General features: G+C 38.9%; 1 protein-coding gene across 1 annotated transcript in view; it reads right to left on the bottom strand.

The window, feature by feature from the left end:
- Positions 1 to 14,592, bottom strand: part of CFAP54 (cilia and flagella associated protein 54) — a 296,564-nt gene that overhangs the window by 192,987 nt on the left and 88,985 nt on the right. Inside the window, exons 23-26 of the mRNA XM_028490464.1 lie at positions 11,894 to 12,030; positions 8,769 to 8,916; positions 6,895 to 7,050; positions 2,230 to 2,349 (exon numbers count right to left, since the gene is read on the bottom strand). Coding sequence (XP_028346265.1) covers positions 2,230 to 2,349; positions 6,895 to 7,050; positions 8,769 to 8,916; positions 11,894 to 12,030 — 561 coding nt within the window. The remainder of the gene's footprint in view (positions 1 to 2,229; positions 2,350 to 6,894; positions 7,051 to 8,768; positions 8,917 to 11,893; positions 12,031 to 14,592) is intronic.

The raw sequence follows: 14,592 nt of genomic DNA, 5'->3' as shown, positions 1-14,592 counted from the left end.
CCCGGACCGGGGCACGAACCCGTGTCCCCTGCATCGGCAGGCGGACTCTCAACCACTGCGCCACCAGGGAAGCCCTACTATATGCATTTTTAACACACATGCACCAAGCATCTATAGCTGCTCACGCCTCCCTCAACCCCAAACAAGGTAGAAGCTTTAGTTCTAGGTTACTGTTAAGTTTTTCTTTCAAGGATGACTCTTCTATTTCAAAAGTCCCTACTTAGCATTTATATTACAAAGTCCTAGTCACATCATTATTATCTATTTAACTTTAATAATACATATATTGCAAGATTCGATGCTTCCATTATTCCTCTCCTTTTTGTCTTTCCCTATCTTGGGATTTCTGTTCTGAACCAACTGTCATTTGATAGAGTATTTCCCCAAGTGTTGTCCTCAGATAAGTACATGGACAGAATACTTTTTAAATGCCTGCACTTCTGAAAGTGTTTATTTTGCCCTGACAAATGAATGATATCTTTTCCTGGTTATTAATTTTGGGGCCTTAGTCTTCTTCCCTCAGGATTCTATAAATGTTGCTCCAGGAATTTAATTGTTAGTGTTGCTGATAAAAAAAAGTCTGAAGCTAATTGATTCTCTTTCCATTGCAAATAAATAATCTGTCCTTTGGGTCTCAAAACTTTAAGATTCGTCCTTATCCTTGGACTTCAGGAATTTCACCAACATGTGTCTACACATATATTCTTACATTAATCCTGCCTGGGACTCAGAAAGATGATTACTTCTCTACTTATCTCTTTTCTACCTCCAGACACCTTTATTTCATGTTATGACTTCTGGATCTGTCTTGTGAATTTATCTCTAGATAATTCTATTCTACATTGTTGGGTATTTCTTGAGCTTCCAGATGTGATTCAAGAAGTATCATAATCATAATCTTTACCTATTTAATTTTTTAATCAAAAATGAAATTTGTTGTACATGAAAGCTGTTAAGAGTAAATCCTAAGCGTTCTCATCACAAGAAAAATTTTTTTTCTATTTCTCTAATTTTGTCTCTATAGGAGATGATGCACGTTCACTAAATTTATTGTGGTAATCACTTCATGATGTATGTAAATCAAGTCATTATGTTGTACACCTTAAACTTACACAGTGCTGTATGCCAGTTATATCTCAGTAAAACCGGAAGAAAAAAATTAAATTTGTTCTGATTGCATTGCTTGAAAGTTTTCTTTTTCTTAAGTCATCTCTGATCCTTTTCAACACGGTAAGGGTAAATAACACAATTATTCTAGTGTTTGGCCCGCTCTTTCCCCCTTGGGGTTCTGAGTTCCCTTAAGTGAGTTGTTATTTTTCTTCCTGCTAAAGGCTTATGCTCCCTCAGCATCTACACAGACCAGGTCATAGATGTCTCTCCAACAGCGGCAAACCAGTGAGTGACGGAAGGAATATGATTTTCTGCTCCTGAGGTCAGGCCAGGAGCTTGAATTGCCAGCAAATCATGACCTTTTTGCTAAGGTAGAGGGTAGAGGCCTCTCTGTTGCCAGACCTCCACAGAAGCAAACTTAAGTCCCATCATATCAGCCCATCCATGCAGTATTCTTCCAGATCACTGCCAAATCAGAAAGGTTCTGGGAAGACTACATAAAATAGGTAGGTAAATATGGCCCTTCTTTGAAGAGAGTCACTGGATTCAGTCAACCAAAGCCTCTGAAGAAACACACAATGCTGGCCTTTGAGCCAAGCAGTAAGGATACATAAGCCTACCTCTCTGCCTCTGGTATCTTGTTCTTTCTTGTTTCTAAAATGAATGAGGTCCCATAAAATGTCCTCTTTCCGGCCCCCTCTCCCTAGCCTAAGATAGGCCCTTCCAGACTTTACCAACTAGCCTGCTCAGGCTACTTTTGATCTAAAATGCTTTGGGGGGGGCTTCCCTGGTGGCGCAGTGGTTGAGAGTCCACCTGCTGATGCAGGGGACACGGGTTCGTGCCCCGGTCCGGGAAGATCCCACATGCTGCGGAGCGGCTGGGCCCGTGAGCCATGGCCGCTGAGCCTGCGCCTCCGGAACCTGTGCTCCGCAGCGGGAGAGGCCACAACAGTGAGAGGCCCGCGTACCGCAAAAAAAAAAATAATAATAAATAAATAAAATGCTTTGGGGGTATTATTTTTCAAAGTATTCTAATTACCGTGATTACAAGTAGCTTAACTTGCTAAACCATTAGGGCTCCTAAGTTTCATGACACTAGACAAAGAATGAGATAAATACCTTTGTTATGTAGAAGATACAACAAGCTATCATGTGCTGTACACTTTCAAAGCTCGCAATATGTTTCTTTGAGTGAATATTTGGTAGTCCTTGCAACACCACAACACACTTTATCAAGATCTGAAATATAGAAGCACAATGGTTTTTGTTGAAAACTATCATCCTTACTCATTAAAAAATGCTCTATTCAAATCATGAGGGTTTTAAGCCATCAAATTTTATTGTTATTAATAATTATGGTTAAATTGCTTATTATGTATAAAGAAGTGTACCCGGAGATAAAATTGATAAATTCAATTTTCAGATGAGTCCTTCATCTAAAGTAACTTGAAAACTAGTGGAGAGGATAAAATAAATATACAAATAAATAAAACACAGCTCATTTTGACAAGTGCCGTAAAAGACATAGGCAGAATGTTACATGTATACAAGAAACTAAAGATCACATTCAGGCTTAGGAGGACTTTGAAAAACCACATAGAGAAAGATGTACCATATTAAATATACAGTGATACGGGTACTTGAAATAATAGTTTCCTTTAAAATTAAAACCAAGCACTCATATCCCAGGAAATCAATTAACATTGGCACTTACTTCCTTAACTACTCTTCATATTATGTGATCCTGAATTTGATCCGGAGCTAGACAATTAAGTTTAGTTTTCAATACTGCCTCACAGTTCTGGGCAATATTACTATCAGAAAAGCAGAGCTGAGATTGCATCAATCTATTCATCATTCAGATTATTCCAAAAGACAAATTAATATATGGAGGTCGGTCCTTTGTGGGCACATTAATTGCTTCAAGCCACCATTCTAACAATATTATTACTGTTGTTACAGAACACTTATGAATTTTTTTTAATGCTGCGTTAATTCCTCCTCTCTGCCATCACCCTCTCCCACCCTACCGTACCATATCCCCAAATCGTGTTAACAACCTAGTAGCTCTGTAGTTTTCTCTAGGCTCATGTAATTATGTGTGTGTGTGTGTGTGTGTGTGTATATATGGAGGATTAATGTTATTTTACAAAATGAAATTTATACACACTTTTCTGAACTATGCATCTCTCCTTCAAGCATGTCTTGTGAAAAATCCCTCCAAGTCTACAGGTATACCTCTAATTCATCATTTCTAATGGTTGCATAATATTATTTAGTGTGAACCAATCATAATTTATTCAGCCATTTCCAGATTCTTCCTGTTGCACAGTTTTAAGGTCGATGTATTACAATCTGGCAGTACTGGCCATCCTCCTGTTACTGCATGCCCTTTTTGTCTCCAGCTTTTTTGCCACCATCAAGAATGCCACAATAAACATGTTTATACAGGGAATTCCCTGGTGGTCCAGTGGTTAGGACTTAGCGCTTTCACTGCCATGGCCTGGGTTCAATCCCCCAGTTGGGGAACTGAGATCCCACAAGCAGTGTGGCGTGGACACACAAAAACAACAACAGAAAAAACACCCTTATACAAGCTCAGTTGCCAAAATGAGTGGCAAGTGAGGTGCCAGCTTTGAGATGATACCCAGCGAGGGTGAGGCACCGTTCTCCAGGGCACAGTGTATACTCTAAATCAGTGACCCTTATGTGGCACTGTGTTCCCAGCAGGTAGAACACATGGAACCAACGGGTGGAACTAGGGGTGATTTTAATCTATGGGATAAATTGCTAATAAAGGGACAGCTGTGTTGGGTAAATGTATTTTTTAATTTACTAAAATCTCACTCTATGGGAAAAAATTATTAGCAGAGGAATTTCTATGTCAGGTATATTTGCTTTTAATTTTACTTAAATTATATTCAGTTTAATTAAAATTAAGATTGCTTTACCAAATTTCAAAGCCTATAAAATTCACATTTCTCCCACCAATGAAAGGGAATGTCTTTGCCCCACATTCTCACCAGCAATAGGAGTTACAGATCTTTTCAACTCTGCTAGTGATATTATATTACTGATTTAATGTGCATTTCTGTGGATATTCAGAATTTGAGTATCTTTTCATATGTTTTTTGACTACTTGAATTTGCTCTCCTGTAAACTGCCTATTATTATCCTGTGCCCATTTTTTATTAGTTACTGTCAGTTTGTAAGACTTTTTGTTATATATATTTACCCTCATCAGTGTTACTTTTCCCAGACCCCTAAATGGTCTACTATCTTTGTTACGGTCCCTTTCGTCACACATGGGTTGCCATAAATATAGTCAAATAGGTCTTATTTTTCTTGTTATTTCCAAGAGTTCTATCTTGGTTAGAAAGTGTTCCCCAACCCTGGGTTGCACATGTAATCTCTTGGGGTTTTTTTTTTTTCCTAAAAGTTTTGGCTTTCTTTTACATCTAAGTCTTTAACACATCTGGACTTTCTATGTATGGTACAAAATAGGGGTCAAATTCTACTTTCTTTCAGAGGAATATCCAAATGTTTCACCACCATTTACTAAAAATATCCATTATCTTCCCACTGAAGTGGAATGCCAATTCCATCATATATTACATTCTCATCCAAAGTGAGGCCTATTTCTGGAATCTCTCCTTTGTTCCACTCATCTTTTCCTGCTCTGAATAATACAATTTAATGTGAAACTCCTTTCCTAAGGTCTTCCTCATAGCTACAACCCACATTCTGAGTTAAAGGCATCCTGAAGCAGTGGGATCCTGGAGAATGACAGGGGACTACCCTGCACTCAACCAACTAAGCATCAATTGCAGGCGCTGTTCCCAGGGTGGCATCTTTGCTGGAGCACACTAAAAGGGGTGCCTCGATGTGGCTAATGTTGTCTTTTCTATCCTATTGGACAGAAGTAATCTCCTATGGGGAAGAAGTATCAGAAGGAGTTCCCAGTCACACTGGGCAGACAAGAACGTACATTTAGAGTCTTGCCACAGGGCAATGATAACTCTCCCACCCTCTGACCTAATATTTTATGAAAGAACCTGAACTTTCTGGACACGTCTCAAAACAAAACATTGGACCGCCATCAATAAACCATGTTAATTGAGCCTAATAAACAAGAAATGGCAAATACATTGCAGATGTGAGATGCATGTCCTCCAGAGGGTAGAAATAAACCCTATGAAGAGTCAGGGGCCTGACACATTAATGAAATGTCTGGGACATGCTGAGACACTCCCTCCAAAGTAGGTCTGACATCTAGAATCTCTCACCTCTAAGAAGACAGAACAATACCAGGGAAATGCTTTTGGGGTGTGGAAGAAGCATATTCCACATCTGGGAACACTGCTCTGATCCACTCACAAGTGACATGGAACTGCCAGCTATGAGTCTAGATTTTGGATTTTGGAGGCAGATCTCTTCAACAGCTGAACTATGAGTTGGCCAAAAAGTTTGTTTGGTTTTAAATAAAAATAAGACACATTTTTCATTTTCACCAAGAACTTTATTGAACAATGAATTCATTAACCAAATGAACTTTTTGGCCAACCCAATACTTACTAGGTGGGGGGCATGTGAGAGAAGGGGGCATGTCTATGCTCCAGTTTAGCCCCTCCAAGGGGAGTATTTGTTAAGTTACTGAAGCTCTCGGGTTAGTTTCCTCAGTGGTGAATTAAACACTTTATACTTTGCATGAGTTCACTCATATCTTCTTGATTCTCAAAATCTGAGTCAATGATGATGGTGACAGCCAACAATGGTGATAATGATGACTTTGTGTAAGTATCAGCAGTCAAATCTTACTTCTCTCATTGCTTCCCGTGGTAGGCAGAATTCTAAGACAGTCCTCAAGATTCTGTCCCTGGTGTACAAGCCCTGTATAACCCCTTCTCCTTGAGGGCAAGTAGGACCTGTGACGGGATGCTCACTCTCATCACTACATTACATTACATAAGACTCCTCGTGCATCTTAGAGGATACTCCCCTGCTGGCCTGGAAGAAGCAAACTGCCATGTGGTGGAGAAGGCCATGTGGCAGGGCACTGGAGGCCAGCCCTTCAGAACTAAGGACCTCATCACACAGCCACAAGGAAATGAATTCTCTCAACAACCAATGAGTCTGGAAGAGAACCCAGAGGCTCAGGTGAGACCACAGCTCTGACCAATACCTTGATTTTAGCCTGATGAGACCCTGATCAGAAGATCCAGACAGCCTGTATCCAGCCGCCTGACCTACAGAGACTATGAAATAGTAAATGGGTGTTGTTTTGACCCACTGAGTTTCTAGTGATTTGTTAGGAAGCACAGACAACTAATATAATCCCTTCAGCCAGGTCCCACCTACCCTTTTTCCAAAAATTCCAACTCCATCACAGAGACATCAAGTCTTTTCTCTCCCGGGTCATCCATCAGTTTTTCCCCCTAGATGATGGCTTTAACAATATGCTTTGAATAAATATTGCTGTTTCTAACATTACAAGAACATAAAAATTGAAATAACTTAAAAAACCTAGAAAAGTATATTGCCAATATTTAAATATGGACAGCAATGAGGCTGACTGTTTTCAGGGAAACACGTTTTAAGTCCTTATTTCTATTCGCCCAGACATACAATTTAAATTATTAAAACGTTTTTCAGTTAACTCATGAAATTTCATAATTCTTGACCTATTTGTACTTTCGAAGGACACATTGCTTTTTCTTTTCCAAAATGCATTATTGAGTTTCCTTTGTAAAATACCCTTATCTGAGGGGAAAAAAATACCCTTACCCGTACAACAGGTTCCAAAACAATACTGTGATAGATGATAGGAGCAAGGAGGCCATAACATTGAGTAACAGCTTGAAGGGCATAACTGGAATCATTTAGGTAGTTGCTCAGTTCCAATGCCACTAATACTCTCTCACATTCAATTAGTCTAGCAATCTGTAAAGGAACAGGTATTGTTACTCAAGCTGAACATCAAGTACTTAACTCATGTGTCTCTAATGAGAAGAAAGGCTAGGAAGTATGATCCTTGTGGCTTAACAATAACAGGAAGGTTGATATAAAGAAAAACCTAAATTCAGGAACAACTCTTAACTCCCCAATAATGCTACATATGGATGACACGATCTTAGAATTAAACTTTAGAATTTTTTATAAATTACAATACAAATACCACTAGTGACAGAAAGGGAACCAATCGTTTTTAATTGGTAAGATAAAATCTTGGCTATAGTTTAGGGGAAAAAATCTAGCTTTTTCAAAAACATAAATTATAACAAATAATAATTAAAATATAATATTGCTGTAATATTGGTCCTACACGATTAACAGTGTCTTATTTCCCTCCTGGATTTGTGAGAAAATGGTAAATTTACTCTAGACAAAACTAAACCTTCTATTATACTTCTGCTACTTTAAAAAAAAAAAAAGGTAAATTTTCAATAGACCAAACTAATCTTCTGTTATACTTCTGCTACTTAAAGTAAAATGTAAAGTTAGGCCTTGTGTGATTAAACGCCACTTAAAAAGAGTAAGAATGCTATCTTATTCCTTATTTCTCTTTCTTGGGGAAAGATTTCATTATTTGTCTGTATATACACACAAGATTATGAACACAGAAAACAGTATGAGTGGCAACCAGAAATTTCCACACAGCAAATTATTATTAGAATGGTAGTCTAGCGCTCTGGAATTCACTTAAGTACTTAAACAACGTCCTTATTTTCAGACTAGATTACGAAAAAAAGAAACTAAATGCAATGTAGTAGGAACAGGTCGATGGCTGTGAATGCTTGGGCTCTACAAGACTGTGAACTTGTCTTGGGCAAAGAATCATGTTTTTTTCACTTTCATATCCACAGAAACTGGCACAGTCTCATGTAACAATTTATTGGTTAATTAATTAATGAATAAGTGGATGATAGGAAAAAGCAACTGTAAAAGAAAAAAAAATATGGCAAAAGTCTCCATACACCTAAGGTGAGTAAAGAAGGAAAGAGAGAAAAAGAAGTGAACCTCAATCTAGATTGAAAAAAAAAATGTAGGATTGTTACTAAAAGCAAGAGCATTGTAAGCTTGCTGATGTACGAAGGGCAATGTTTATAAGCACCCTGAGGACCTATCAATAAGACGTAAGTTAAAATCTGCCTCTGCACAGGAATGCAATATTATAATTTTAAAGAATGTGGCAGATGGATATGTACCAGCATGAAAATATGTCCAAGATATATTATGAAAAGGGTTTAAAAGGCAAATTTCAGAACAGCAAGTAGATCATGATTCCATTTTTGTAAATAATAACATATTTGTCTATGCATACTTTTAAAACTTGGAGAAATCGCATGAAAACAATAATGTAGTATTCTTAGGGTCAATAGGATTACAATGGGTTTCACTTTATACTTTATACATTTTTGGATATTTGAATTTATACTACTTTTATTCAGGAAAAATAAATATAAATTGAAAAGAAGGGAAAAACACCAAGAACTCCAGCCTGTGAAACCTACATACAGTATCAAATAAACCAGCACAATCATGCAAAGGCCTCTCAGTACATTCACAAGCCAGGATATGCAATCCCCAAAGAACAAAAACTTAAAACATCAACAAACACAGGGAAATCAGCACATTTGCAATCACTTTAATTCACTTACTTGTTGAGAGGGGAAAATCTCATTGCCTTTAATATTATCACAGAAAAGATTCTCTTCTTTAATTTTAATGTCACTTGTTACAAAGATATTTCTAAGAAAAAGATATAAGAGAATTGAAGAACTCTCTGCCAAAATATCTGAATGTAATCTGCAAAAAGAAGTAAATGATGTTACAGGTATAAAATGATTTAGCATGTGAACTCGACTTTTTAGATTGATTTGTTCTTAATACCGACACAATAATCCCAAGACAGCAGCAAAAGTTTATGGAACAAAAGTTTGTGGAACAGTTACTCTTGCACAGCTGTTTAAATTGAAATTAAAGACTATTCTTAACAAGTTTACAACTAAGAAAATTAAGCTGTTGACATATTATGTCATGGATACATAAAAATAACTACTGGCAAAGTTTTCTGGTTCTGAAATATAAAGTTCTATTCTATCAATATAATGAAATCGCTATAGATATTCAGAAGTTTGGGAGATAGGCCCAATATTTCAATCAATAAACTTTCTGAAAGTGAGGGTTACTTATAGCAAAATCAGCCACGGTTAAAGAGAGGTAGAGACAGAGAGACTGGGGGTGGGGCGGTGGAGGGGCAGTTACTTCTAATTATCTTTTCTAAATCACGGTCAACAGTGCCAACCACTGGCAAAACTGTGAAATCTGCAGTCTTCCTTCTTTGTTTCCATAGTCCCTTCCTTGCCCTTAAGCCTTACTTGGTGACAAACCCTCTCTCCTAAGCTTCAAGCCCCTCCACTCTCCATACCCTCTATCCCTATAAAACGGGAAAGGATCTGACATCAGTAATTCACACCTGAAGACGATCTGTTTCACCACCATGTTAAACCCTGAAATCGTCTTTGCCCGGAGACTTTTAGTTCTCCCGCTTCTGCAACTCATACTAAACTTTCTTTGTCCTCGCGATGACCATGAGTACCTAGACATACACAGTGAGTCCAGACTATCGCCTCCCTCTGGCTCTATTTCCTCCCCTACCCAGCTCGGGCTCTGGTCAGTCATTTCCATAGTGACCTCTCTAGCACTTCAGATTCTGCACCCCTTATTTTATGCAATAATCAACTTGCCTGACCTTGCATAGATGTCACCGTTCGACTTTTCTATCCCTGCCACAATGATCAATCAATTATTCACTTATTTATTCCCCTCATTCCTTTTTTGTTTCCCACTCAAACTAGCATTTGCTCAACACCTACCATGACAATATTCTAGGCCCTTTATTCCCATCACTGGATATAAAGATGAATCAAACGTAGCCCTCAGCCAGAAGAAATGGGACTCTACTACAATGCATGTTACATAATGTCAACTGAGTCATTAGTGATTCTCAGCCACACTTCCGTTTATCCCTGATGTCTCCTTGTTCATATTCCCCACAGCAAATGATCTGAACCCCCTGTTCCCCATCCCAGGTGCTCTGATATCCTCCTAGCTCTGCCACCATATATCCTCAGGCTCTCCCTCTCCGCTGGCTCCCTTCTCTCCATCCTCCAAAATTCTTTCCTTAAGCCCGCCTTCCCCCTCAAGCCTCTGCCCACTTTCCTCTTATCTTTACCACCAAACTTCACAGGAGTAGTCTTTTCTTGTTACGATTCTCCATTTTCATTTATTCCTTAGCCAATTGCAAAACGTTTCTGGCCCATCATGGCACAAAAATGGCTCTCTTCAACTTACCAATGCCTTCCTAATTGCCAACTCTAAAAGCCTCTTCTCAGTTTCCATCCTACCCAACGTCTCTGCAGCATTTTCTTGAGCAACTGTCCTGCCTGACCTTGCACTAGGATATAATGCTGCTGGCCAGTCCCTCCGTGGTGACATTCTCACTTCCCTTGGCAATGCACTTTCCTGGACTTTTACTTCCAGAACTGATCCTTTTCAATTTCCTTCCTTGGTTCCAACTCCTGCTTCTGCCTCTTAAATGTAAGCAATGCCCAGGGTTCAAGTCCAGCCTTCCACCTTTTCTGCTAAACAGTCATTCCCCGGGAGATATCACTCATTGTCAAAATTTCAATGATGACCTCAATGGACAGTTTATATTTCCATGTCTCTAGCCTTGACCTCTCTCCTGAGTGTGAGCACTAAATATCCAACTACCTACCGGACATATATCTACAAAGACGTCCTGCTGGAGAACTAAACTCCAAATATCCCCAAATTCATTCTCTTCCTCCAAATACTTATTCCACATCTCAGGTTCCCTTAGTAAACCTCAGAAGCTTCCCATCACTGGAAATCCCACTCAACTTTCACTCCTTCCTCTTATCCCCATGAATCACATAAAGTCTTCCAGACCTGTCTCTTCCTCCTCTGAAATGCCTCTCAAATCCATCCCCCATAGCACTGAGCATTCTTGTACATAGTAAACACTAAGTCTACATTTGTTTAATTGAATGGAATTACATGTTTACGTGAATAAGCGTTACCAATGCCTTGCCTCATCCAGCATTTGCATTTTTAAGCTTATTGTCTTTGACTGAGGAGTGAAGGGTTTTGTCTTATTAATTTCAGGCATTAACAAGCAGGTAAAGGAGACTGTTGTTGTTGAACATGTTGAGACGGGCTGAAATTACACCAGTGCTCATTTCTGATGCTGCTTTTAGACTCTGGTTTCTTAAGGAAAAATGGCAAAGGATGGCCTGTGGCCCTATATGGTTTCTACAGGCCTGTTTTCAGTTGATGGTCTAATCCTGGGAGCCTCCTCAAGCAAAGGAAAAGCCTTCTTACCCCAAGAGTCCAACCATCAGACCCTAACCTTAACCTCAACCTGACCTTGCTCTGTTACAAAGGTCCCCAATGCATATTCGTGTTTTCTAGTATAACTGACATTACTTTGGTTAGTATTTGGTATTTTTTTCCATAACCTCATTACCTTATATTCAGAATGTATCCATATGCTTCCAGTGTTTTTTCTGATTCTAACAAAGAAGTTTCTAACAAGGACTCAAGCCTTTGGAATATACACACTTACTAAAATACTTATTGGAAATAGTTTTACGTGGACCATCTTAACATGAAATTGAAAATAAATTAATTCTAGGCTTCACAGCCAACATCTATATTTTCAATAAACAAATTAATATTTTAAAAGAATATTTCGAATTACCTTCTCTGTGTAACAGTCATTATATTGCTTAAACTAATAATGGATTGGTCATCCTGAAGTGGTGAAGCAACAAAATAATCCCAAACTGGTGAGAAAACTTTCTTAGACAATTCATAGTTACCAATCTGATAGGCGACCTGCAGCAGAAAGCACATTATCTTAAGCATTACTTCAATCTGTGAAATGTGTATTTTAAACAAGAATTCTGAGAAGGTCCTATCGCACACTAATTTCATACAAAGTTATTCACATTTGCTGTTCCGCTCTACGGGGCCACAGAAAGGTAACGACAGCCACTGGCAAGGGAGACAGACACATTTTGAAATCTCTTTCATTTTTAAATTGCATGGAAATTTGAAACTCTGTAAGGATGTTTCGAATGCTCATAAGCAAAACAAAGATCACATCTGAGCCAAATTAATTTCATTTCCATCTATCTCGGCAGTGCACTCCATTTATTACAGACACTGTTATAATGAACAATCTGTTCCAAAAGAAACAATCAGATTTCTCAAACCCAAAATATGAAATATACTTCATTCTCCTCTGGTTCTGACGCTTTCCAAGCTATTGTGCGACAAAGGGTTCACAGCTGAAAAGAGTGAGGAGTAAAAGAGAGAAGCTTCCAAGAAGCCATCCTGTGTTTTAAGTTTAACACATTCAACATTCAGCAAAATAACTGATTTCACTGGTAAAACCTAGAAGCTCAGGAGAAAAATAGAGTCATCAACTTACCTATCTCTTTTAGTAGAACATAGTTCTTTAAATACATCTCTAAAAATCACTTTATACAAATATGTATAACCATATAAAATCGTACCACATGAGTTATGTGCTGCTTCAAATCCTTAGTGGAAGCAGGTAGGATGTAAAGTATTAATAAATACATTAAATTAAGTATGCAAATGACATGTTGCTAGACTGTATTCTACACAAGGGAATAACTTACAGGGCCAGAACTTTTAAAATCTGCCCAGTCAGTACTCATAATCAACCAACCAGTAAACTTTTATGAAGTTTCTACTCTGTGCTAAGCACTGTAAAGATAGATTCTTCAAAGCTTAAAACGATCTTATACTCCATGAAACTGTAATCAAGTTACAGACGTAAAACACATGAAATCACAGAAAAATTGCAAATAACAACATCATAATTGTGGAGACTTAGAAAAGGAGAAATGAAGACTATAAGGAGGAATCAGGGCTTGAGGTAAACCCCAAGGCAAGGATAAAGTTCAGATGGGCACAGTTTAGACAGAACCTCAAAAAGGTCCCATAATGGAAACTGCCACGGTGCCCTTGAGACTGGAAAGACAGGTCAGAATTTCAAGAAAACTAGGCAGTATGATTGGATAGGTAAAGTGGGACATGATTTCAGAAAGCCTTGAAAATCAGGTGGAAGTATTTAAAGATGTCAAGTACTGGACCAAGCACTTCACCAGCATTACTGTGTTGACTCCTCGTTGACCTCTATGACCATCCCTGTTTTTCAGATGAAGAAACTGGGGCATTGACAAGTTGAATAATTTGTACAGAGCCTGATAATCAGTAAAAAAAAAAAATAGGAGAGCCAAGACTTAGTGTGACAGATGAGGTCCCTTCTCTGGGCCACAGTGGTCAAATGAAAAAGTTGGGCTAAGTGGTCACTAAAACACCATTATAATTCTAAGATTTGCCGTGGAAAATGGTGACAGGTGATGTGTAAGGGAGTTGGTGAAACTATAACTGAATGCTCTTCCCTTTTAAAATATAGCCTTTTAAAAAGTGTTATTTCTGAGTCACTTTGCTGTAGAGTAGAAATTAGTGCAACACTGTAAATCAACTACACTTCAATTAAAAGAGGGAAAATGTAAAAATAATGTTATTTATTCAGTCAGTGGACATTGCAAAACAAGAAAAGATGCCATGATAAAACTAAGGTCTATAAATTCATGAGTCTGTGTGGGCTAACAGAGAAGTGCTGTGATAATCAGCCGGTTCCAAGACAGTTAACTAGTAGTCACCCGTAGGACAGATGTTAGAAGGAGTGAGGTTAAAATGAGAAAGAAGCACTAAACGACTAATGAGACAATTAAGCACAGGAGAGACCTCCTCCTGGATACATGACCTTCACACTTGGCTTCTACAACACATTCCTTTTCAGCTGCCTTGGCAAGCTCCTCCTCTTTTCCCCTCTCTCATTATGTTAGCATGCCCCAGGGCTCAGTCTCTGGGCCTCTCCTCTCTCCTGTCTGCACTCCTTTCCTTGGTGCTGTCACCCAGCCCCAAGGCTTTAGTTGTCACATGACTACTCTCAAGTCGCTCTGCTGCCCAGCCCTCTCTCCCAAACTCCAGATTCATACACCTGACTGACTACTCAAAACTTCTCTCCGAACATCTAACAAACATCTGACCTTAACACGTCCCAAACTGCGTTTCTGATCTCCCCCTGCCCCAAATCTATACCACTCACACCCTTCCCCAACTCATCTGAGAGCAAGTCTGTCCTTCCAGTCAGTCAGCTAAATTCCTTAGGGTCATCTTCTATTTTTCTCTGTCCATTGTTTCCATCAGGAACTCTTGTTACCTCCTCCTTCAAAACATATCCAGAGGTCTTCCCTGGTGGCGCAGTGGTTGGGAGTCCGCCTGCCGATGCAGGGGACACGGGTTCGTGCCCCGGTCCGGGAAGATCCCACATGCCGCGGAGCGGCTGGGCCCGTG

This window comes from Physeter macrocephalus, chromosome 6, assembly GCF_002837175.3.
Source record: "Physeter macrocephalus isolate SW-GA chromosome 6, ASM283717v5, whole genome shotgun sequence".
NCBI classification, from domain to species: domain Eukaryota; kingdom Metazoa; phylum Chordata; class Mammalia; order Artiodactyla; family Physeteridae; genus Physeter; species Physeter macrocephalus.
This window is presented reverse-complemented; position numbering and strand designations above follow the sequence as displayed.